Here is a 22,569-nt window from a genome sequence, read left to right as displayed (position 1 = left end):
GCCAAAACAGTAGCTGCTAACAACCTTATTTGTAATATGACATGTACAGAAAACATCAACATGAAAGTAATTTGCAGGGAATTTTCAGAGGTTCATAAAAACCATGTCAGAAGGAACTTTGTAAGGCCATCTGGCCTATTTATTACCCCAAGGTATGATCAGCTCTGTCTAAATCAGTCCTCAGAGGTTCGTGTAAACTGATCTTACAAAGTGCCTGTGAACTCAACATCCTGGGCAATTTATTCCTGAGTTCATTTAGCCAGGCAGGCTTAAAAGAACTTAAGTCTAACCTATGGATCTCTTGCTTAAATAGAAGGCTTTTATTTCTTGCCCTGCACTAGTTGCACAGAGCAGCTTATTTCTAGTCCCTTTGCAGCTATCTCAGATGTGTAACTCGATGTTTGGAAAGTGAACACATTTTGTGCAGAGGATACCCTCCAGATCACAGCTTTGCTGCCATTGCCAGCTGTTCGATTTGGGTGCCATTACTCTCCACTCTACAAAAGCATAACCCAGCTCATTGAGTTACACATACACCTGGAGAAGGGAAACCTCCCTCTGAGACTCTGAGTCCTGACACGGACTCTGTGTCACTGCTGTCATGACAGGTGGCTTCTCAAACACAACACTGGAACAGGCACATTAGAATTTAATGGAAGGCTGAAAATGTCACGTGCCTTTCTGCAACAGACTAGATGGACAAACTTATTTATAACCAGAACTAAACTACAGTCACAAAATTTAGATTTCACTTTCCATTCAGTATTTAAAAGCAGCAAATCCTTGAGAAAAAGGAGTTCCATTTCAAGGTTGCAGGGTTGCATTGATTTGTGTCAAGCTAACTTTTTTGGTGGTGCAGAATGAAAACTTTAAAGTTCACAAAACTTAACTCATCTATTCAGAAAAACAGAAGAGGGTCACTAAAATCCTAACCCCAAAGCTTTATAACCAATAAAGGCAGAGTTTTTATACAGATTCAACAGCATCAAAACCAGGGACTGTACTGCTTCAGTTACCTTAACAAACAGAGAAGTTACATGCTGAAATGAAAGCTGTTGTACATATATCAAGCCTGGGATGCAGCACCCAAGTTAAAGAATTAAAAGGGTTGGAGGAGCCAAAAGAGGGAGATTGCACATAGAACACGTGCAATGTGCTCCCTAAACGCGCACCCATCCATCTTCTGCTCAGCTCCTGCTACTGTGCTCTCAGCCATGGCAAAGGCCAGGCCTTGTGAAGAGAAGAAAAACAGCCTCCAGAAAGAAAACATTTCTTATGCCAAAGAGATTATATTGATACCTTTCACAGCTCTGTGACAGACTTTGAAGTTTGTCCTGTATTGCCTGCTCCTAAAATGTAAGAAAAAGTCATTTAAGTAAACGCATTACACTGGGAGATGAAAAACACCTTTAAGAAAGCTTTGCTGTTGAGAAACCAGTAATCCTAAACCATTCTGTTTGACCAGTTTGCGGAATTCGGAATAGATGTCCCATTGTACCTTCTCAACATTGCTTCAGTTACATCGATAAGTGGGCACAGCCCTTTTGAAGGCAGAGCCTCTACTTCTGCTGTCTCTAAAGCAGAAGAGGTGGTGAAAAAGAATAGTTCTCACCACAGAGTAAAAACCTGATAGCCTGACATATCCACATAGAGCCGATATAAAGTATAAGCTAATACACTTCATTGCTCTGCATAGTTTTTCAAAATGTTAAGTATTTTCATTATATTTGACTTATTGTGAAGATTTCCGCAGAAACTACAAATAAAAGATGAAAACTTATCATTTAAAAACAGTCTTCATCTCACGTCCTCTTGCTCTCTATGCAAAAGGAATTTTCCCTAAGAGCTTCCCTCTTCGCTGGTTGCAACGCTAGGATAGGCATGGATAGCGTGACTTTTGCATCAGGTAGACCAGTTTTCACAGAATTTGTGATGATGATGCTACTGATGCTACTGTAACGAACTTCCCTATGTGGACACAGACACACACATGTATATAACTGTGTAGGTATATACACATACCCTAAATATATTCATAAATATAATTATAAATTTATATGTACATTTACAAACATTAATCTATAAAATCCTCCCATAGACATACAGAAACAAGCCCCCCGACTGTCATTGCTACATCTTAATACCAAATGGCTGGAACTCAAAGGTCAGTGGATAACCCCACTCGCTGCTTCAACAAAAGAGAGCAGTAAAAGAGTTACAGCAGAGTAGCAACTAAACACAGTGTTTCAAGTACATATCCATATGAAACTCCTCTTACACCTAAGAAAATATTAGCAATGTGTATCATAAAATCAGTGCATTGATCAATTTGACCATCCTATGATACTGGATTAATTCCTTAGATTAAAAGGGAGAAGGAAGTTAACGTACAGGTGAAATGTGAGAATGAAGTTTGCAAAACAGTGGTTAAATGTTCCTAAGGATATGATAAAGTGACAGGACAGACGTGTCTCAGTAGGCATGGATTTCTCAAGTAGTATAAGACAACTTGTACCTCCCATATCACACTACACCACAAATGTTATTATTCATATTTCCAGAATCTCCAATGCATTGAAGGCTGTAGCCTTGGCATTAGCATTGATTCTGACATGAGCTGCACATCCAGAAAAAAAGCAGTTGGAGGCAAAATACCTGGAATGAGGGATAAGCCTGACACAGGCTTTACTGGGGGATTCTGCAGTTCTACCATTGCTGCTATATCTACACTAGAGGACAAATTTGTCAGGAAACGTTCTGCGTCACAGCATGAAGAGTTTTGACAAGAATTCAAGTACCACAAGAAGGAAAAGCAAAATGGGGAACCAGAATCTAGTTCTAGTGTCAGCACCATCCTTACTGAACATCATCTTGAAGAGGAGTTCAGTTGGCCCTCTACTGAAATTCATTGCCTGTACTGTGTTTTAAGGGCATGAGGCACGTGCATCAAAACATGTGTAAAAAGATTTAGCTTGAAAAGCTGGAAATCGTTACTTTGGAAGAAAGGTAGCTCAGAACAGAGAGCCACAAAAGGAGCAATCCTGAAAGCAGAATTGCTGAAGGGCATTTCCATTCAAGGAGGGGAACACATTAGTGTCTTACTGAAATCTGGCACAGATGCCAAAACCTTTGTTTTGCTTTGTTTATGGATATCTACTGAAGAGCTGAGGAGAAGGAAATGTTCTGTGGCATTCTGTCAAGGCTGAAGGTTAAACAGTTATGGGAATGGAAACAAAAGTCAAAATAGCAGACAGAAGGAGCTGACAGTTTTATAAAGAAAATGATAAAATGTATCTTGCTTAAATGGCCACTGAGAATTGGGAATGCCTATAAAAATCTGAAGAAACAAAAATCCCAGTGCGAGACTAGAACTCAGACAATCCAGAAGGACACAAGACTAAATGAAATGAGAACAAGGCTCAAGCTGAGGAGCATGAAGAGCTTTTACATAGCAAAGAATCAGATTATGAAACAGTTTCTTAAGGGAAATGATAGTTGGTCGCACAACTATAAGACTTAAAACAAGACTGGACAAAACATGGATGAAACTCCACAAAACAGCTTCTTACTGACCCACAGCACTTAAAGTCATTTCTATCCCTGTGTTTGTTCCCAGCTACAAAGAGGTACTTAGTCCTGCTGCCTCATTACTTGAAGGAGACATTTCACAAGTCACAAATGCAGTTTCCAGCTTCATTTGCAACAGCCAATTATTTGCTGACCAAGAGTTGCCAGCACCTCGGACAAGCGGCTCTACATGGCGAGAGGGGATAAAGGGCTTATTTCACAAGGGAGATTATTTCACAAAGGAATAAGCAAGAAGGCTGAGGCTGGTGAGTTAGAGGAAACGGCTCTACCTCTTGAGATGTGTCTGGCCCCAGCGGCGGAGCCGAGCAGGGCGCTGGGAGCTGCGGAGCCAGCGGCTGGGGCAGGTCGGGCTGTGGCTGCAGCAGAGGCGGAGCGGGATCCACGGGGACGGGCGGGCTGGCCGCGGCGAGGCTGCCATGCAGCTGGGCCAGGCCCTCGGGAGCGACACGGGCGGGCAGGAGATCAGGCTGCAGCTGCAAAGGCGGTGACATGACCATGGAAGGCTGCACGGGCAGCACGGGCACTGGGGCTCCAGCTTCCAGAGTGAACTGAGCGTGTCCCGGCATCTGCTGCAACACAGACAGCTGTTAGAACAAAACCTGCTCAGAGCACTCGCTACTTACGTGACAAGGCACCTAAGTCACCAAAGTTCATGGAGAAAGGATTATATTATAATTCCACGGTGAGACCGTAATGTGTGGTCTCTGTGGAAAGATAATTACACAAGGGTTAAAACGTGCTTTGAAATGACTAAAAATCCAGCGATTCTTCCCATGTAATTATGGCAATGTGTGTATTGCTCGGGCGCCATTTAATTTGTAGAAACAAAGCCATATTTTGCTAAGAAATTATAATCCTAGACTATGAATTCACTGTCCTGAATAGTTTGCTCTGCTTTCAACAAGCATACTACAATGTCCATGCAGGGAAAAATGTACTGGACCCATAATCTAAATTAGGATCTTTGTTAAAATCTATTTTATACATAGAACCAGTAGCTGGTATAGGCCACAAAAGTAACTCTCTTACTGAATATACACCAGTGTCTCAGGGAAGACATGGTTTTTCATTTAATTTAAACACTTAAGAAACAACTTAGCTCCTGACACACTAAGCACCAAAGCTCCAATCCTGCAGACACCTCCTTGTGTTTCGCACACAAGAGGAAGTTTCACTTATCTCTGTGGATTTCTTCAGTATATTAAAATAACTCGTGTGTGTAAGCGCTTTGTGGGAACTGGACCGGTGCGATTAGATGCCAACTACCTTAGAGACCACATTGTTAGTTTGCATAACAGTTCTTTTGAGCTGTACATTTAAGAACAGAACATTCTCCTTTTAGGTACATCATGTGTTTTTCCAAGGGGACTGAGCTTGTGGGAAGAGGAAAAAGAAAAGGAAAATATGAAAGAAAAAGGGCTTTTTAGTACCAGGTAAAACACTGGCTAATTCTTTACTTTTTTTGAAGTATCATCATCTAGAGGTTCAGACTACTTGGAAAAGATATTTAAAAAATATCAAGGGTCAGATGAGAACTAGGCCACACAATTCTGTTATGGCATGATCTCTGCTGATTCTGGATACGAGTCAGAATTATTATTCTGGATTTTCATGTAGATAAAAATAAAGATGCAGTGTGCTTCACAACACAACAGTTACGCAATTGCTTAAGAGGAGGTTGCTAGAATAGCAACTGTGGTGTACATTGCAAAAGAGCAGTGTTTTTTTTTTCAATTGTATGTAACTAGAATAATTCACCAAATGTTTCAATGTATAATTTACCTGGGCAAAACTGAACTCAGAGGTACTAAAGGTCAGCTGCCAAAACAGCAGTGCACTGGAAAGCCTTTTTTTACAGAAATACCTTCTATGTTTTAAAGTACTTTTAATGAAGAGGTATTTTTGAATATTCATCTGCACTTGTCCATTGTATTTCTGATAGCTATTTTTAATCCTAAAAATTACTATGCAATTCTTTCATACATATTTGATAGATAATTGCCATGTCAGGACTGTTTGGGAGTATCAGTTACCCAGTTCTGGTGTTTGCCATGCTTGGTGGGCAGAACGGGCCTGATTGAACTCCCTCTAAAGCCATTAGAAACACTATGGCTAACAAGCTCAGCGGGAACTGTCTCGGGCTCCATGTTGCCTACATTTTCACAAACAATATTTCTGTACCAAATATACGGCTGAAGAGAGAAATATAAAAATGATGTCCTACTTTGAAGATGTTGTGATATGGCAGGTTGAAATGGGATGTTATGAATTTTAATCAATATGTTATGGCAAAGTGATGTAGTAGAACACAGATTTTCAAGAACGCCATTATTAACAGATTTAGTGCTCTCTCCTCCTTGGGTCAGACTGCGTTTCACATTGTCAGATCACAGATGCGGCAATAGAAGTATTTACAGACTCATGTCAACAAGTTTTCTTGTAAAAACTGCTACTATTTGAAGCTCCATTTTATGTTTTGTTTCTTTCAAGGGGGAAAGGCTCTACAGCTAGAATAATTCTTGTCTGACAGACCTTTTCTGTGCAGTTTTCTAGAGCTGTTACAGAATGGCCATTTCCCTTTACTGTTTTATAGCAATTCTACATCAAAACAGCTCCACCACCCTGCCAGCTCACTCTTATTTTCCTGGGCGCGTACAACACCCTCCGTCCGCATGGTGCACAGACCGGAGTCACGCTGCGAGGCTGGCACAGCTCGGCCTCCTCTGCCGCAGGAAGACTGCAGCTCAAGCCTTTTTTGTATTTGAGATGGAAGAAGGAAGAGGGAATCCAAAAAGTGCTCCTGTCTGCTCACTTTCCAAAGCCTCTTAGATTATTCCCTATATCCTATATTCAGGTTGGACATGAGGAAGGAATTGTTGTCCCTGAGGGTGGTGAGAGCCTGGCCCAGGTTGGCCAGAGAGGTGGTGGATGAACCATCCCTGGAGACATCCCAGGCCAGGCTGGACGGGGCTCTGAGCAACCTGAGCTGGTGAAGATGTCCCTGCTCATGGCAGGGGTGGCACCAGGGGAGCTTTGAAGGTCCTTTCCAACCCCAAATATTCTGTGATTCTAAGATCCTCAATATTCACCTAAGACCCTGCCTGCTTTACCTGACTTCACAGCTCTGGCAACCAGCTGTAGGACCAAGGTCCAGAAGTTCACTAAGCATCTTAGAGCACAGAAAACCCCCTGCAGGTTTCAAGGTAGTGAGCCCCAGGAACGCCTGCCTTCACCAACCACCCTGGGGCCCAGGCCCGAGCGCCTTGTGCCCAGCGCGTTACCTGGTGAGCGGCCGCGGGTGCGGAGAGAGGCTGCTCGGAGGGATGGACAACGCCGGGCTGCAGTGACTGAGGAGGTGGCGGTTGCTGCGGCTGGGACACGGCCTGCGTGCTCTGCGTGGGATGGGGCGAGGGCGCCTCGCTCGCAATGATCTGCTGGAAGGCGGTCGGGTAGATCTGCTGCGGGGGCAGCGGCGGCACCGCGGGGTGCGGCGGCAAGGCAGGCACCCCCGGCGGCGCCACGGCAAGCAATGGGATCGGAGCAGCTGACATATTTGGCACTATTGTTTGGCAGGGCAAGACCAGAGATGCCACAGTTGTGTGGGGAAGGTTGACGGCCTGCATGGGGAGGGCGGGGGAGTTGGGCGCCATGGGCAGCGCGGGGTTCATGGGCAGGCTGGGCAGGAGCACTGCTGGAGCAAAGTACTGAGAAGGAGCTGGGATGGGGGGTACATTTGCAGCAGGTACGTCAGAGAGGGTTGGAGGAAGGCTGTCTAGTCCTGCCAGAGGAGTAATTGCAGGAATGACAGGAAACTGAGGAATCTGAAAAAAAATATAATATCATATGAATTGCAAGTGCTTTCGCTGATCGTACCAAGTAGTTTCATTTGCCATACAAGTATGTAAAAATCACCTGTGCCACAATAATTATGTCTGTTAGTCACTTTCATTCATTTCCTGAGGTTTGTAAACAGTAATAAAAAATGATTTATGACTAAATCATTACCAAAAGAGGAAAAAATCATTTTGGGAGGACTTTTTATACCTTCAAAGATCAAAACTACTTCTAACGCTAGCTTGAAGCCTTCACATAACATACTGATTGAAAGCTGCCTTCATTTTCACAGAAATTAAGAGGAATCGGACTAGACAAAACACAACTCGTTTGTGCAAAACTCAGTGAGACAATTTAAACCCCTTGTCTTTAAACAGGCTGGCAGCAACCCAGGCAGCATGGAAGATCCCATAAAAGGGTTTTTACAATCAAAACCTCCCATAGCAGACCGTGACTGCCCTGTCACCACAGAAGCAGTTTGCTTTTTCCCCTTTGTCACAAGCTGCTTCCCATCAGGGTGTCTGTCACCAGTAGACACCAACAGCACCAAAAAACCCTTCCCAGCCCAGGAAAGGGTCCATCCCTGCTACTGGAAATCAAAAACAGGGCTGAGAGCTTGGGAGGGGAATGGGTAAGTAGTGGGTAAAGTGGTGACATTAGGAGCTCAGAAAAAGAAATACAAGGGCAACTTCTCATGCTCTTAAGCCTGGGATGGGGAACAGAGGATGCCAGAGAGGAAGGTGCAGAAAAAAAATGCAGTTATTGCAAATTTTTAACTGCCATTAAGTGGACTCTCCAGGCGTAACAAAGGATTACTCACAAAGGAGTTTTTTGCTTCACCAAACAAAAACAAATTGTAAAGAAATATACAGGAGTCAGGAAGAAAAAAGCTATATTCTTATGGACTAATTAAACTGGCATGCATTCAAAATAGCCACACAAACACTGCACATCACGTTAATTATTAGCTGGGAAGCTTTACTCAAATGGATGCATCCACACACCATTTTCCAAGGCGTTACCTGGGAAGGGGCCACAGGCGGCAGCTGCGGCACGGCTGGGATCTGCAGGGGCTTCAGGGGGGTGCTGGGAGCCGCCACCTGCGAGCTGGGGGGCTGGAACTGGGGCAGCAGATGGGGCGCCGGCTGGAGCGGGCACACGGGCTGGCTGGCCAGCACCTGCTGCAGGGACGCTGGCTGCGACAGGGGCTGCTGCTAGGGAAGAAAAGAATAAAAATGGGTTATAGCCTGTATGTTACGAAAAATGGTTCACTGGACACGGCCACCCATTTCTCTCTCTAGCCCAAGCCGCACAGCCAGAACAGAACGGTCACTCATAGTAGGGATGGTTTATAGAAGAGAAGGGCACTCCTAATTTAAACACTGTACAAAAGCCTCTGTTCAAAACATATTTAAATGCAAGATACAGTACCTGAAAAGACAAGTTCTAACTGTCTTGGAAATGTTATTTGGAATGACTCAAACTCTTTAAACCCCCAAGATTGTTCTGGTTGGCTCTGTAAAATCCCCAGCTACTAACTTCAAAGATTCCTACGATGCAGATTATACCCAGCTAATCTTGGCATTCAAAACCTGACTACATAATGTAGCAGGCATTGAAATATACAACACTTATTATCTGAGACATGAATAAAACACAATAATTATAGTAAAAGCTGGATCCCAGTTACTTCTGAGGTGCTGTAGTAACAATGCAGCAGCCAAAAAAGCAGTTTTACCCTCCTAGGGAAAACAGTGCTCCACTGCTCTGCAGATTTTATACAGTAGAACAGAAATCGAAAGTTGCATTAAAGCTGAAAGTAATCAGTAACAAACTGGTAGCATGGAAAATGTGGAATTATCTCATTCAGTTCCTCTAATTAATGCTGAAAGTACTTTAAAAAACCCCTCTGTGTCAGAAGGATGGAAGCAGTGCCCACAGGATCGATGGCTCCACCAGGACTGTACAACACACACAGCCTCACACTGAGCTCGACGGCCAAAAGGTAACTTCAAAATTAATAGCCAAACATTGTAATTTTTCATCTTCACCACTTCCATAAATATGTGTTGTAATGTTTTGCTCTGCACTTTTACAGTGGCAGGATTCTTCAATCAGTTTTTAGGTATTCATACAATAAAACTGCAGAAGATGTATCAAGGAAGCAAGATGCCATCCATTCTTATAGATAAAATTCAAGCACAACTGGTGAGTTGCCAATGTAAGGATCAGCGAACAAAAGAGTATTTGTTGACTGGTGTCAAGTGTCTGGGGCCGAACGCATTGAATGCCACAAGCAGTGCAAGGGGCAGCACCAACAACCCTGCACAGCACCAGCATAGCTTTTGAGTCCTGCCTGCATGTTCACCTTGCCACATGGAAGAAAAAAAACCAAGGTGGCTCTGTATTATAGTTTCTGCCACTGCAGGTTTTGGGAAAGCAGGGCCATTTACCCAATTAAAACTGCATACCCAAGGGTATGGCAGCACTGATGTGAACAAGCTCAGCAGGAGCCTGGAACTGGCAATGGGAGAGAGCAAACTGGCTGAGATGGAGCCCACCCACGGCACGGGGGGACCCGCTCGTCCATGGCATCGGGGGACCTGCTCGTCCCACGGCACAAGCTCTGCACCACGGGCTCTCTCGCCAGACCCAGAGCAGCGGAGCAGTCCCGGGCACACGGGGCAGGGCTGGAGCAAACAACCCAGCGCCAGCGCGGGTGTCTTGGCACCGCGGGCTGGGTGAATCCACAGCTTCAACAGGCTGCCCATATATCTGTGGATCGAGCACACTGACACGGGCTGTTCACCCCACCTGCCACTCCGTTAAAAGCACTAAAACTGAGCTTGTGGAAGTAAGCAGCTTCCTAAAGCCTTCATTTCAAATTCAACTTGTGTCTTACAGGATACTTGTGAGCTGGATGAGGCACACAGAGGACAAAATATCCCAATCAATTATGCTAACTTTGCCACATTATAACCATAACATCATAAATGCACAGATACCCAAATGGGGGAAAAAAACTAGGAGATGCAATATTGATCCCACATGTCTGAGCCATCAGTGTTTGTTCATACAGGATCATGTTAGATGAATTTTCTCACCCTGATTTCCCATTCTCTCCTTGACCTGCCCCACCATGCATCTGAAAAAAACTACAGATCTCCAGCGCTCAGGGCATCGTACCTGGAGACTCTGGGAACACCAGAATTGTTAATACTTCTGTCTGAAGCACACAGGTGTTCTGGGAAGTTCTGCACAGAAGCTTTATCATTTTACTTCTTTCTGTAACAATAATACTGTACAAAGTCTTATTTGGCTCCCTGGTAAGATTAGAAGACGACTAGTTATTAAATCCTTTTGCTATCAGAATTATTTTGAGACACAGCAAAGCTGTGAGGAAAAGCCATGTGAAAGAATTTGAGTAAGTTGGGCAAACAGCCTATTCCAAAGCAGCATTTACTCACGGGGGGAAATAAACAACAGATTTTGAGCTGTCAGCATAAAGCTCCAGGGGCCACTAGAAAGTTCTGGACAACTGGTGAGGTCCTAAATTTGCACAAGTGTAAAATTTTTGGCTGAGAGAATCATGAGCATATCTCTGCCCTTCAGAAAAGAAAATCCCATACACGACAAACCTTCCCATAAGCATGTGTTTTTCAAGAACAACAAAATACATTGTCCTTATACTGATGCTTTCAGAAGCACGTTAGAAAAAAAAAAAAAAAAGCAACTCATGAGATGAATATTGAGAGCTAAAAAGGTTTGGAGAGGTATGAAACAAGTCAGTCAAAGTATACAGATGCTACCAAAGGAAGCCAAGCTTTTTGCAGAATCCTTAAAGTGAGCCACGAATTACCATGCTGCACAGGTCAGCGGTTCACACCACCGCTGTGCGTGGAGGCAGCTGAGGCCTCCCCAGCTGCTTTGTAAATACCTTCAAGGAATACAGGTTGTGTGGAGAACTTGATAATTCAAAACACATAAAATTACCATTTGTATACATTTTAGAGAGAGACATTCTCTTGGAAGATAAAGCTACTGGCTGGATGCCTATAGTGAACTACACTTAACACACATGCATGAGACAAAAAGCAGCGTTGCCAAGGATTCAAAGACAACTGACACCAGGCAACAGAGTCTCTCTCTAATATTTTAGAAGGAGGTGCCAAATAATGCAAAATTGATAAAAACCTGTTCAGTTTTTAAGGACAAGTTAGCAAGTACACTGCAATCTGTACGAGACTTCAAGGCAATGCTGTTCGGCCACAACAGAATCCCAGAATGCCAGCGATCAGAAGGGACCTGGAAAGCTCATCCAGTGCAATCCCCCCGCCGGAGCAGGAACACCCAGCTGAGGTTCCACAGGAAGGTGTCCAGGCGGGTTTGAATGTCTGCAGAGAAGGAGACTCCACAACCTCCCTGGGCAGCCTGGGCCAGGCTCTGGCACCCTCACCAGGAACAAGTTTCTTCTCAAATTTAAGCAGAACCTCCTGTGTTCCAGTTTGAACCCATTACCCCTTGTCCTATCACTGGCTGTCACTGAGAAGAGCCTGGCTCCATCCTCCTGACACTCACCCTTTCCATACTGATCACCATGAATGAGGTCACCTCTCAGTCTCTTCTCCAAGTTCATGAGCCCCAGCTCCCTCAGACAACAGAAGAGCAGCCCTGACCCTCATCAAGACATTCCAAGGTACCACACGATTGTCCTCGAGCCTGTTACTCTTCGTCCCTCAAACCCAGCAGCACTCAAGCCCATCCCAGAGTCTCTCCAGTGGCAGTTTCAAACACGCCAAACTTGCTACAAGGGATGGGTTGGAGTAGAGCACATGTAAAGAACGGGAGGAAAAAAGCATTTTTTGGCAGTGGGCAAGCCCTCACCTGCTGGCTGGCCATCACGGGCGGCAGGGAGGTGCCGGAGGTGGGTTGGACCACGGGGAACGGCATCGGTGGCTCCTGGTAGTGCTGGGGCCGTGGGGGCCCCACGGGTGCCGGCTGCAACGAGGGAGGGCAGGTGTTAGAGCCACGAGTCCGCGACCGCTCATCAGGAACAGAATCGCAAGGAACAGGCTACTCGGTTCAACACAGAGCGGGGGAAAAAAAGATGAAAAGTTATCTGCAAGGAACAGAAAGTTACTTAATCTAAACATGTGGCAAAAAGCCAGCAAGTTCCAAACCGGACAACCAAACTGCATTGCATTTCTTTTCTGGAAACAAGCGCGCATACCGGAAAAACCACTGAAAGCACACACAAAGTGAGAATATACCAACAGCAGCATGTTGCTAACTGGGTGAAAAAGAAGCTTATCTTCAGAGAGTTTCATAATTTCATAAAGAACCTTTGTCTTCCAAAAAGGCAGGTAATTTACTTGAAATGGATGTCAGGAAAATAAATAGAGAAATGAGAAACAAAACCACAGTGGAAGTGAAAACAATAAATTCAGATAGGGTTTGTAAAAACAGTTCTCAAACTTTAGCTCAAAGTGGATAGATTAAAAATAAATGGTATGTCAGACTGAAGCTCCTAAGCCTAAAAAAACCTACTACAGTTCCCATTATGTGCTTGTTATCTTGATATATTATCTCCAAGATAAATACAGTGATTTTCTTTTTGTTTTGAGTCCGATTTCTGTTTCCTGTGCGTGTCGATATTTTCAAACCTTGGAACTTTTTACCTAAGTTATCACAGGAAGAAAAAATATGGAACTACTGTCAAAAATAGAACCTATGAGAAATGATTTTGCTCACAAATAAAGGTTATCATCTTTCCAAGCTCTCTACCACAAAAAAGTCATGCATTTTGGTTAAAATTACTGAAACCTATCAAAACCAAGAATGAGTTTGCTCTAAAAGAGTATGGTGCACAGCTCAGATTAATAATATTAGATATTTTTAATGAAAAAAAATAGTGTCTTGACCATTAGATGTAGAATTGGTAAGGTGGTGTTCCAGGTGAACAAGAAATGAGGAAGGATGAGTCCCAAGAGACATGCACATTGGAAAGGTGGTTTCCACACTGGAGGGAGCTGCCTACAGATGTCAAGGAGAAATCTTTTTTCTTTCAGGTGCATTCACAAAATACAGTTCATAATTTCTTGCAGGTATTTTGGAAAACATAAGGTAAAACCAGGAAAAATTATGCACTTTAAGTATGTAGGGTAAACGTGGATCACGCAGGAAAAAAAGCTATTTGTCCTGGATTTTATTTTTTTCTTAAGTCAAATAAGATGAAACAAAACCAAATTAACCTACCACATCATGACTGTCATTTTCACTGGTTCCAGGGCTCGGGGCAGCTGCTCCCCACAGCACCTGCTGGACACACGGGCCAGGACCATCCGGGCACACCGGCTCCTCTGCCCACACAGGGCTCAGGAGGCAGAACATTTTCCGTAGCTCTTGCAGATCTCACAGAAGAACTGGTCTTTTGGCTTACTGTGCATTGGAAAGGCTGACGTAACAGCAGCACGTCTAAACTTGAACCGCTAGTTGCGGTAGAGGCTGAGACACCGAGTTCTCCAGGAGTTGGCTACCAGGGCAATGAGCGTGTTCAACAGGCATTAGGGCGTCTTTTTGATCCACAACATGTTTTGATCTTGGCCATGGTGAAATGAAGAGGCTGGGCCTGAACAACAAGGCTGTGGAGGAACCATCAGCTCTGCAGGGCATGCAGAGGTCCCCAGTGCCACCAGAGGCCCCTGCTGCCTCTTCTCTTGTCCACAGACACATGTTTTCCGCTCCTATTCCTTTGCGATTGGAGTCAAAGCCATGATGTGGTCACTGTGGTGGTGAAAAGCAGCATGAGCAATGCCTGTCACCTGTGACGGGTGCAGGCTGGAGCAGGAACACAGTGCTGCCACAGCTCCCAAAGGACTCAACACATCCACATTGTGACTCTCACTGGAAGTACCTGAAGATTTATGTTCGCTCACATGTGTTCGTTCTTGCACCAGTGGTTCCATTAACTGCTTTCGGTCAAGGTCAAAACAGCACAACAGGAGAAAGTGTGAACATCTGACTGGGCTACCAGTGCCTGATTTGGAGCCTCAGTACGGATGGACATCACCGAGTCCATGCAAGATTAAATCCAAACCCAGAGCCAGAAATGCCACAACTGGACATGTGCCCTTTGTCACAACTGGAACAACATCAGACCCAAGAAGCTCTTGAACAAATGAAGGACCAATGATGTGTGGCTACACCAACAGCAAGCAAAACCAAACAGAACAGTTCTCAAATACAATTGCAAGTTCAAAACTAATCATTGCGCAAAGCTACTAACATAGCTTAGCAACAACAAGTTGAGAAAAAACTTTTTTACTGAGTTTGACAGCTGCCAGTGAAGTGTTTCTTCAGAATGGCATGTGTAGCTGGTTATATACCATCAACCACATGCACATTTTAGATCAATTAGAAATGAGTTACTGAGCCAATCACCATTGACAGAGGCGAGTGAGGAACATATAAAGCAAGCCCACTGAAAACAAGAGCACAGATGAGCCATTAAGCAGGATGGAGGCTCCGGGAGGACCCGGCGGAGCACAGACTTACCGCGGCGGGCGGCTGGTAGTGTCCCAGCGGCGGCAGCGTGTGCGGCAGCGCCGGGCCGTCGCTCAGCGGGGGGCTGTACACCCGCTGCAGCGCGGGGGCTCCCGCCTCAGCCAGCGATGAGTAGATGACGCTCTGCTGGCTGCTCTGCGAGTCCGAATAAACCGTGGAGCCCTGGCCGCTGTCAAACGTGCTGTCAGCTGGAAGGACAATATTTTTTGTTATTAAAAGCTCAACAGCAAATGTTCAAGTAATTATTTTAGAACAAGGACAACACTGGTTTACATAATTAGCGTTTTTACTGCCCTAGCCTTTTCCATTATATAAATAAATTCTACAACACAAATGGTATTTTCTACGAAAGGCACATACTGCTTCTGCTAAGCCAAGAACCATCCCCATGGATTTCTGTGCATGGCAATATCTTAGGCACATTGATATTTCCTTTAAAGGGCATAAGGTTGACAGTAAGAATTGCAGACATTTATAGATTTTGTAGGATGAAAGGAAAGGAAACCCCAATTGTAATTTTCATGGCAGGTCAGAGTCTTAGATCTCCCAGGGATGCACTGACTTGAACACCTATTTTTACTACAAAATTCTTTATATTGTATGTTTTGTTAGTTCAGCAAACCATACCCTGCTTGAGTATACAGCAATACCTCATGATGAAGAACAGAAAATAATTTGCAGGTTTGCAGTGACTTAGGAGATACGTGTCTGCTCTCCCTACATTCTTAACATGCGTATTATACAAATGTGGCAGCATTTTTATACATGGAAGAAATCTAGAGGTTTCCCTTTGCTCTTGCCCAAAGACAAGACGGTTTTATAGTTAAGAATTCTGTTGTTTAGAATCAATAGGTGCATTCAGAGTTCTGACGGAGTTTCTCATGCAGGTGCTTGCCCAGCAAACCTAGGAAATTGCAGTTATGGGCACTGGGCAAGCATCTTGTCTTTTCTCAAACCAAAATAAGTCTTTTAACTGTACTATTGTGTATTACTGAGTTTAAAGTGTCTTTTCATGACTTCTGAAGCTTGTAAAGTACAGGTGCCCAGCTCTTCTTGAGCATAAGCCACTGTTTTCTTCATGTGAGAAATTAAAATGAGACACCCAAGACCATAGCTTTAAGTATCCAAAAGACAAATAGCTTGTAACAGATTTAAAACTCAAAACTGAAAGAAAATTAACAGAGTTACAAAAAAATAGTTTAAATTATAGGTAAGCTTAAATGCTATTTCTTTTTCCAACACTTGCCACCTTCTCTTTTTTCCATATTCCAAATAAGGTCTTATTTGGCTTTTTTTAATAGCACCAGAGATGACATTTCTCCTCAATACTCAAAAACTATTCTCCCAACTATTTTTTTTTTCTTTGCAAAATTAAACTCTCCTCTATATTTATGCAGCTTATTTCTAAAAAGAGTCAATGGGGTCCTGCTCTAAGAAGGAAGAAATTCCTGCTGTATACACACTTCCATTTTATTACCAACAGCAATTTAAGACCTCAAAGGAAAAAACCATGACAGTAGAGTGCTAATGTAGAAGCTGTGAATCAGTCTCAGATTTTCATAGGGTAACGTTAATTGCATACGTTAATTTTTGCATTTAACCTCAAATAATTACATGAATTGGTAGACCAGTTATCTATAGAGGCCTTAAGTCCTAACATCACTGCAGAAGTGTTCAAACACATCTGATAGGGAATTATCAAATAATACTAAGAACTGGTTAAAAGTTGAGGAGTAGGAAAAACTGGGGGGGAGTTTATATTTAGTATCAAATTCTGCCAACTCATGTCCTACAGAATCATGGGACACAAATAGCCTCATTGTACCACTGGAAGCAGAGTCATAATTATGCTGTTTCTCAAGGGAATTAGATAGCGTGAAATAAGCATATGCTAAAAAAATTAAGTGAGATTGATTTATCCTCAGAAAAGAAGCACTGTTAATACTGCAGTATTCTGAGTGTTATGTAAATATGACCATTTCTCCTATCTTATGAAGGTTTGTTTTCTTGTAGAGGCATGCTTTTTATTTTAGTACTCAAAGCAACCTGCATCTAGCAATTTATACAATATCTGAATTAAGGCAGCAGTTCTCTTTGCTAAAGATGTAAGCATATTTAAATAAAAGATGCGTGATAAGCCCAGAACAGTAAAACAGAAACATTATAATAATTTAGTAGCAAAATACATAGATAATACCACAAAACTGGCTAGGAAAAAAAAAACCTCCTAAAACTTCAAATCTTCCATGCTAAATATAGCTGGCAACATTTCCTTCAAGATGTTTAAATGTATAAATAGATTGAGATTTCAATACCAAAAGCTTGACTCAGTAGCAAAGGCTGATTTTAGGGGATAGAGCCAGGGACAAGTGACTTTAGGGAAATAAAGGTACTCCTGCCTCATGCCTTGCTGTCTGCTCAAGAGAAGTCTGGTGCTCAGGAATAGAAGGCAAAACAACTTCTGCAAGCAAAGAGAACATCTGTATCCTGACCCAAGGACCCCCAGCATCACTACTGTCAACCCATAAGGTCTGGTGCTCCCTACACATGTGATCAAACCACAGCCAATATTTCCACAGAACAGGGAAATCTTAAATTACATCATGTAACATTCAGAGATGTACTGGTTTTTCTCCTGTAGATCTTTGCACAAAAGCCTTCAGACAAGCCATCACAAGTAACTCACAAAACACCAGAAACTGCAGCACTTTGGTTTCGGCAATGTTTGTGTTTGAATAACCAGCTCCACATTAACAACAGCATTTGAAAAAGCCACCACTTGCTCTGGCCAGTTTGGTGCCAATTCAACCTCTGCAGGCTCTGAAATTGTGTTTCACACAAACTTAGTGTTGATCCCACCATCTGGCATAGAAAACATGTATTTTTTTGTGTCTAGCAGCAGCTCTTCTTGCTTTTTCCATTTACAAATAAGTTTTCCGCATTAAGGGCTACTGAAGGAGAAGCTACCTCTATATAACACAGGTTTTCCTGACACTTTATTCCTTTCAAAATCATCATGCATCTGCCCAAAATACTTGTGTTCTTTGAGCTACTGTGCAAAAACGTGCTCAGCGGCTCATCTCACCACCGAGCTCAGATCACCCCCGATTTTCCCCCTTGGATATTCCTCCACATGCGCACAGCAAACCAAGCTGAGACTTACAGGCGACAGAGGTGACGCTGGTGGGCAGGTTTGGCTGGAAGGGGTGCTGGTCGGCCTCAGGTTCTTCCGACTCCGACAGGACATGGTGGCCCGTGTGAGAGAAATAGGTGACCTGGACCTGCTGGGCGTGCGGTGCCTTCAGCTTCTCCAGGCACTCCGAGTCCCGGCGTTCCTCCGACTGCATCCTCGGCCAAATCCGCTCTCTCCTCCACAGTATTAATGCTACTCGGTCACGGATCGACTTCGCAACTATCTTGAGATCGTTTTCATGAAAAAATCCAGAGTCAATCTACAGAGGAGGCACAAACTTAGCAAGGTTACATGCACACGGGTGGCCATGCACACACAGGTATTACTCAAATCTCCTCCTAACAGAGAAAACATCACTTTGAAATAAAACTAATTAGATATTTATTCCTCACAAGAACAGGAACTCAAAAGCTTGATGTTTTTAAAATAAAACTTCTACCCTTAATGCATTTTAAAACAATGTTATTTCTAAGACCCAAATATGTATTGGGTCAATTTATTCACCAGTTAACATGAAAGAGAGCAAGTTTAACCACAGATGAGCAGACTAACAGCATAGTCAAAAGAGGAAAGAAACATCTTTGTAAAATGGTCTTTGAACAATCCAACTGGAGTAAACCATACAACTCTCAAATCAGAATTTATTGCCTTAACCTTTCTAGTATACACAGTTCCCCAAATTACTTGGCTTGATATCACAGCAAGTCATGAAGGAAAAGGTCTTAACAGAATTTCATCTCAAATTAACTCTCTTAAAAGCTGAAGTCAGTACTGATTGACTTCTATAAAGAAAAAGCCTGTCATGGAGGCAAATGCGGGCTGTTCACATTTGACTGAATAGGGGACCAGGTTTTCTCAGAATTCAGCTTTCAACGGGTAAAATGGAAATTTGTCTTTGCGCTATTTGTTTGTATCATCTCTTGCAGTGCAGGGTACGAATTTTAGTTTAACAAGCACCTACCAGAGATTTGTCTGCTCTCCCTACATTCTTAACATGCATATTCTACAGATGCAGGAGCACTTATATACATGGAGGAAATCCAGAAGTTCTCCTTTGTTCTTGCCCAATACAAGATAGTTTTACAGTTTAGATTTCTGCTGTTTAAAATGAATAGGTGCAAAGCAGCTTAAAATACAGCTGGAGATGGATCTGGATGTTTTCCAGACCTCACTGACACTCCTGAACTGATGAGCCAGCAAATGACACCAACAGGAGGGAGTCACTGGGGAGAACCATCAGGTCCAGAGAACCTTGGCTGGTATTAACCAACCTGCCCAGTAGATGCTTCGTGACAAAGGTCAAAGCTTAATGCAAAGGCACTGAAAACATGTCAGGTTAACTGTTTTTTTTAAAAAAGAAAAAACAATTCTTATTCCTGCATGTCTCTATAGAGAAAGGTTAAAGTTTGACATACTATTTTACAGTACCAGCTAATTGTGAAACATAACTTAGGTTGCAAACCCACCAAAACATTTCAAGTTCCTTTGGACAGACTGAACACTCAACTACTGAAAACCCATCAATAATGGTCAATAATTCCCCATACATTCCTGCATTCTTCTCTTTCATAGCACATAAACCAACACAAATTGCTGAAAGCACATGGCTTTGCTGTTCCACAATTCAGAAGGGCTAGAAAAAGACATTTAGGAATGAAAGTTCCCCTTTGCCCCCAGCTGACCCCCACAACAGCCTTCAGTTTGAAAGCACTTAATGTGCAATCACTTAGGTAACTGCTAATGTAATCATAAAATACACTGTTTAGTTTGGGAAAGGGAACAGCATCACAGTACTTAGGGGGTGATCCTTCTAAGTACACTTCTTCAGGAGAAATATTTCTTCAAAATATAACAGCTACAGACCAAGTAACCTACAGAACTTCAAAACTCCAAATATTTCCAAAAGTATTTAAATACAAAATGTAACAGCAAGTAACTGTACCAGAGCAACTTTTAAAACAAATTAGTTATGTAACAATACATTGCTCAAAAAATATTGGACCTGATTGGAACTAATGACAAGACAGAGGAGCCTGAATTTCTCCCACTAAATTTGGAATATGTGCTGATGGGTCCAAGCACAATAAGGCAACATTGCCAAACTGAGAGCCTCCTAAGCAGAACAGGACTGGCGATGACAATATCATTAAGTGGGACCCCTCGGGATTTAGGATATAATAGGAACATTTCTGCAAGCACCAGAAAACTCAGACCCTTAAGTGTTTACTGATTCTATGTTTCCATGAAAATCTAAAGAACTGCAGTGAAGACATCACTAAAAATACATGTTCAGTGACTATACAGTGAAATTGGAACACAAAATAGTCTTCCTGACAAAAGCCCACAAGTTCTGAAGACACAGAAGTTCACCAAATTGAACTTATCCATTAAAAAAATCCAAAGTTTATTCCTGACTTTGTGCAGTGGGCTTGAATCTAGTTCCTATTGATGTTTGGCGATAGAGAGGTTGACCACAGACTTTCCTCATCTACATTCCTCCTGAGTTATACCGACAGAAGAGATGGGAAGAAATGTTTTGAAGAATTCAGTGCAGAATATTTTATGATTGAACTCTTGAACTCATCTAATTTATTCCAAGCTGCTGTCTGAAACTAATCTGATTCAAAAAAATTTGAAGACATTCAACAGCTAACAGAATCTGGCAAAGGAGTTTTCAAATTATAAAAGTCAAAAGAGACCTCTCTGGTCCCTAAGCTATTTGAAATGTCATTTCATGCATCTATTTTCATACTTGGCAAACAGTATTTTCCAGTTATTAGTTCTTGCTTGTTTACCCTTTTATTTTAGCATTCATTCTAAAAATCAATGCAAACTGCTCAAACTAGACACCTGGAACAGTATAAATGTAAGTTACTTTACCAGTCTCCTTCCTGCTGTCCTTTGAGATTTATGCACTACTTTATATATATACATTTTTGTCAGGAGAAGTTTATTTTACCATTTCTTGTGCAACATCATCAGGAGTTTCCTTCTCCAGATCAAAAGTAAACTCAATGGCTCCATTATCTTTGGGTTTTCCTTTCAGTTTCTTAGGATCTTCTACCCAGAGTCTTAAGGCAATAGAGGATTTCCTACCATGGTCTTCTTCTGCAAGTTCCACTCTTACCCCAGTATCTTCAGCAAAAAAGGCATGGCTTAATAAATCTTTAATTTCATATCTGCAATGGATATAAAGAATATTCAAATACTGCAAGTTTTAAGCACTTTCAGAGAAGTTTGTGACAAAAAAAGTCCCATTAAAGGCAAAAACATTTACAGTATGTTTGGTGTTCATCCATATCAAATTTGCATTCTTAGCAAAAACACAGTATTTGCAGTGTTACACTGAGGACTGCTGAAAAAATGTTTCCTATTTCAAAGCTTCACCAATATTCATAGACCATAAGCATGCACAGAAATGTGGATTACAGCTCTGCTCAGCTTTTCTTGAGTAGGAGCTTAATGAGTAGTAAAGAAAGAGGTTCTCTCTAGGTAGCCAGTTGAGGTCCCTAAAAACCATATTTGTGAAAGTTATGAAATATTGAACAGCAGAGACATTCATCTAGGAGAGGTGAGCATAAGATCAGGTTTGAGAACCAAAGCTGGAAACAAGACCCAATGAGTCTCCCCATCTAGAGGGGACACAAGCCAGTGGAACCTGTTCCTGGTGAAGCCTCCACCACATCGCACCGGTGCTCGACCTCCAGCAGCAGCCTTGGTGCCCCCTACAGAACCTCCCGAGCGAGATCTGAGCGACATGAGCGTGGAATGTGCTGGAACCCACCAGCTCACATGTTCAACAGTGCTTTCTGACCTTATTCTTTGTAGCTGAGAGGTTGAGGACACAACAGCATTTATTCTATTATCCTGACATTATATGGCAGGAAAGCAGGCAATCATTTCTATTTTATTTTCATTCTGCATTTTCTCCTGCTCTGGGGGGACCCAGAGGCCAGAGCAAAAATCCACAGATAGCTTTGAAATCCCTGCATACACATTATTTAATACACAACTTAATCACTTGAAACAAACCTTTCTTCTTTATTTTTGCAAATGCACTCCCCAATTATCTCCTTAATTTCAGGATCAGTAACTTTCTCAAAGCTTGCTGGTTTTATACCCTGAAAGGAGAGAGAAAAACAATTTAGTTTCAAAAAGAATTACATTATATCTCTTAAGGACATTTATCCTACATTTTACAGTCAATCCAACCCTTGGAGCAGCCAGTACTTCAAAAGTTGTTAGTCTTAATGTAAAACTGAACTGAAGATTTAGGGGTACCATATTTTTTAAGTACTGTTGCACTTCAAAATCAGCACATGAGTTTGTACATTAACTCAGCCAAACACAGGGCAAATCTTTCTTTCCTACCTTTGCAAAACTTACTTTTA

General features: G+C 42.6%; 1 protein-coding gene across 12 annotated transcripts in view; it reads right to left on the bottom strand.

Annotated features, from left to right (window-relative positions):
* The window catches only part of WNK2 (WNK lysine deficient protein kinase 2), a 110,624-nt gene that overhangs the window by 35,906 nt on the left and 52,149 nt on the right, over positions 1 to 22,569 (bottom strand). For 8 of the 12 annotated variants that reach the window (XM_071813017.1, XM_071813009.1, XM_071813014.1 and 5 more), the window contains exons 6-14: positions 22,211 to 22,299; positions 21,138 to 21,357; positions 18,149 to 18,437; positions 14,977 to 15,173; positions 12,307 to 12,495; positions 8,445 to 8,636; positions 6,870 to 7,409; positions 3,858 to 4,157; positions 1,300 to 1,349 (exon numbers count right to left, since the gene is read on the bottom strand). In XM_071813017.1, the coding sequence (XP_071669118.1) occupies positions 1,300 to 1,349; positions 3,858 to 4,157; positions 6,870 to 7,409; positions 8,445 to 8,636; positions 12,307 to 12,495; positions 14,977 to 15,173; positions 18,149 to 18,437; positions 21,138 to 21,357; positions 22,211 to 22,299 (2,066 nt within the window). The remainder of the gene's footprint in view (positions 1 to 1,299; positions 1,350 to 3,857; positions 4,158 to 6,869; positions 7,410 to 8,444; positions 8,637 to 12,306; positions 12,496 to 14,976; positions 15,174 to 18,148; positions 18,438 to 21,137; positions 21,358 to 22,210; positions 22,300 to 22,569) is intronic. The other 4 variants (XM_071813010.1, XM_071813011.1, XM_065845303.2 and 1 more) reach the window with 4 other exon arrangements.

The sequence above is a fragment of the Patagioenas fasciata genome, chromosome 10 (assembly GCF_037038585.1).
Source record: "Patagioenas fasciata isolate bPatFas1 chromosome 10, bPatFas1.hap1, whole genome shotgun sequence".
Taxonomy (NCBI): Eukaryota; Metazoa; Chordata; class Aves; order Columbiformes; family Columbidae; genus Patagioenas; species Patagioenas fasciata.
The sequence above is the reverse complement of the archived record's forward strand: the minus strand, read 5'-3'. Positions and strand labels throughout refer to the sequence as shown.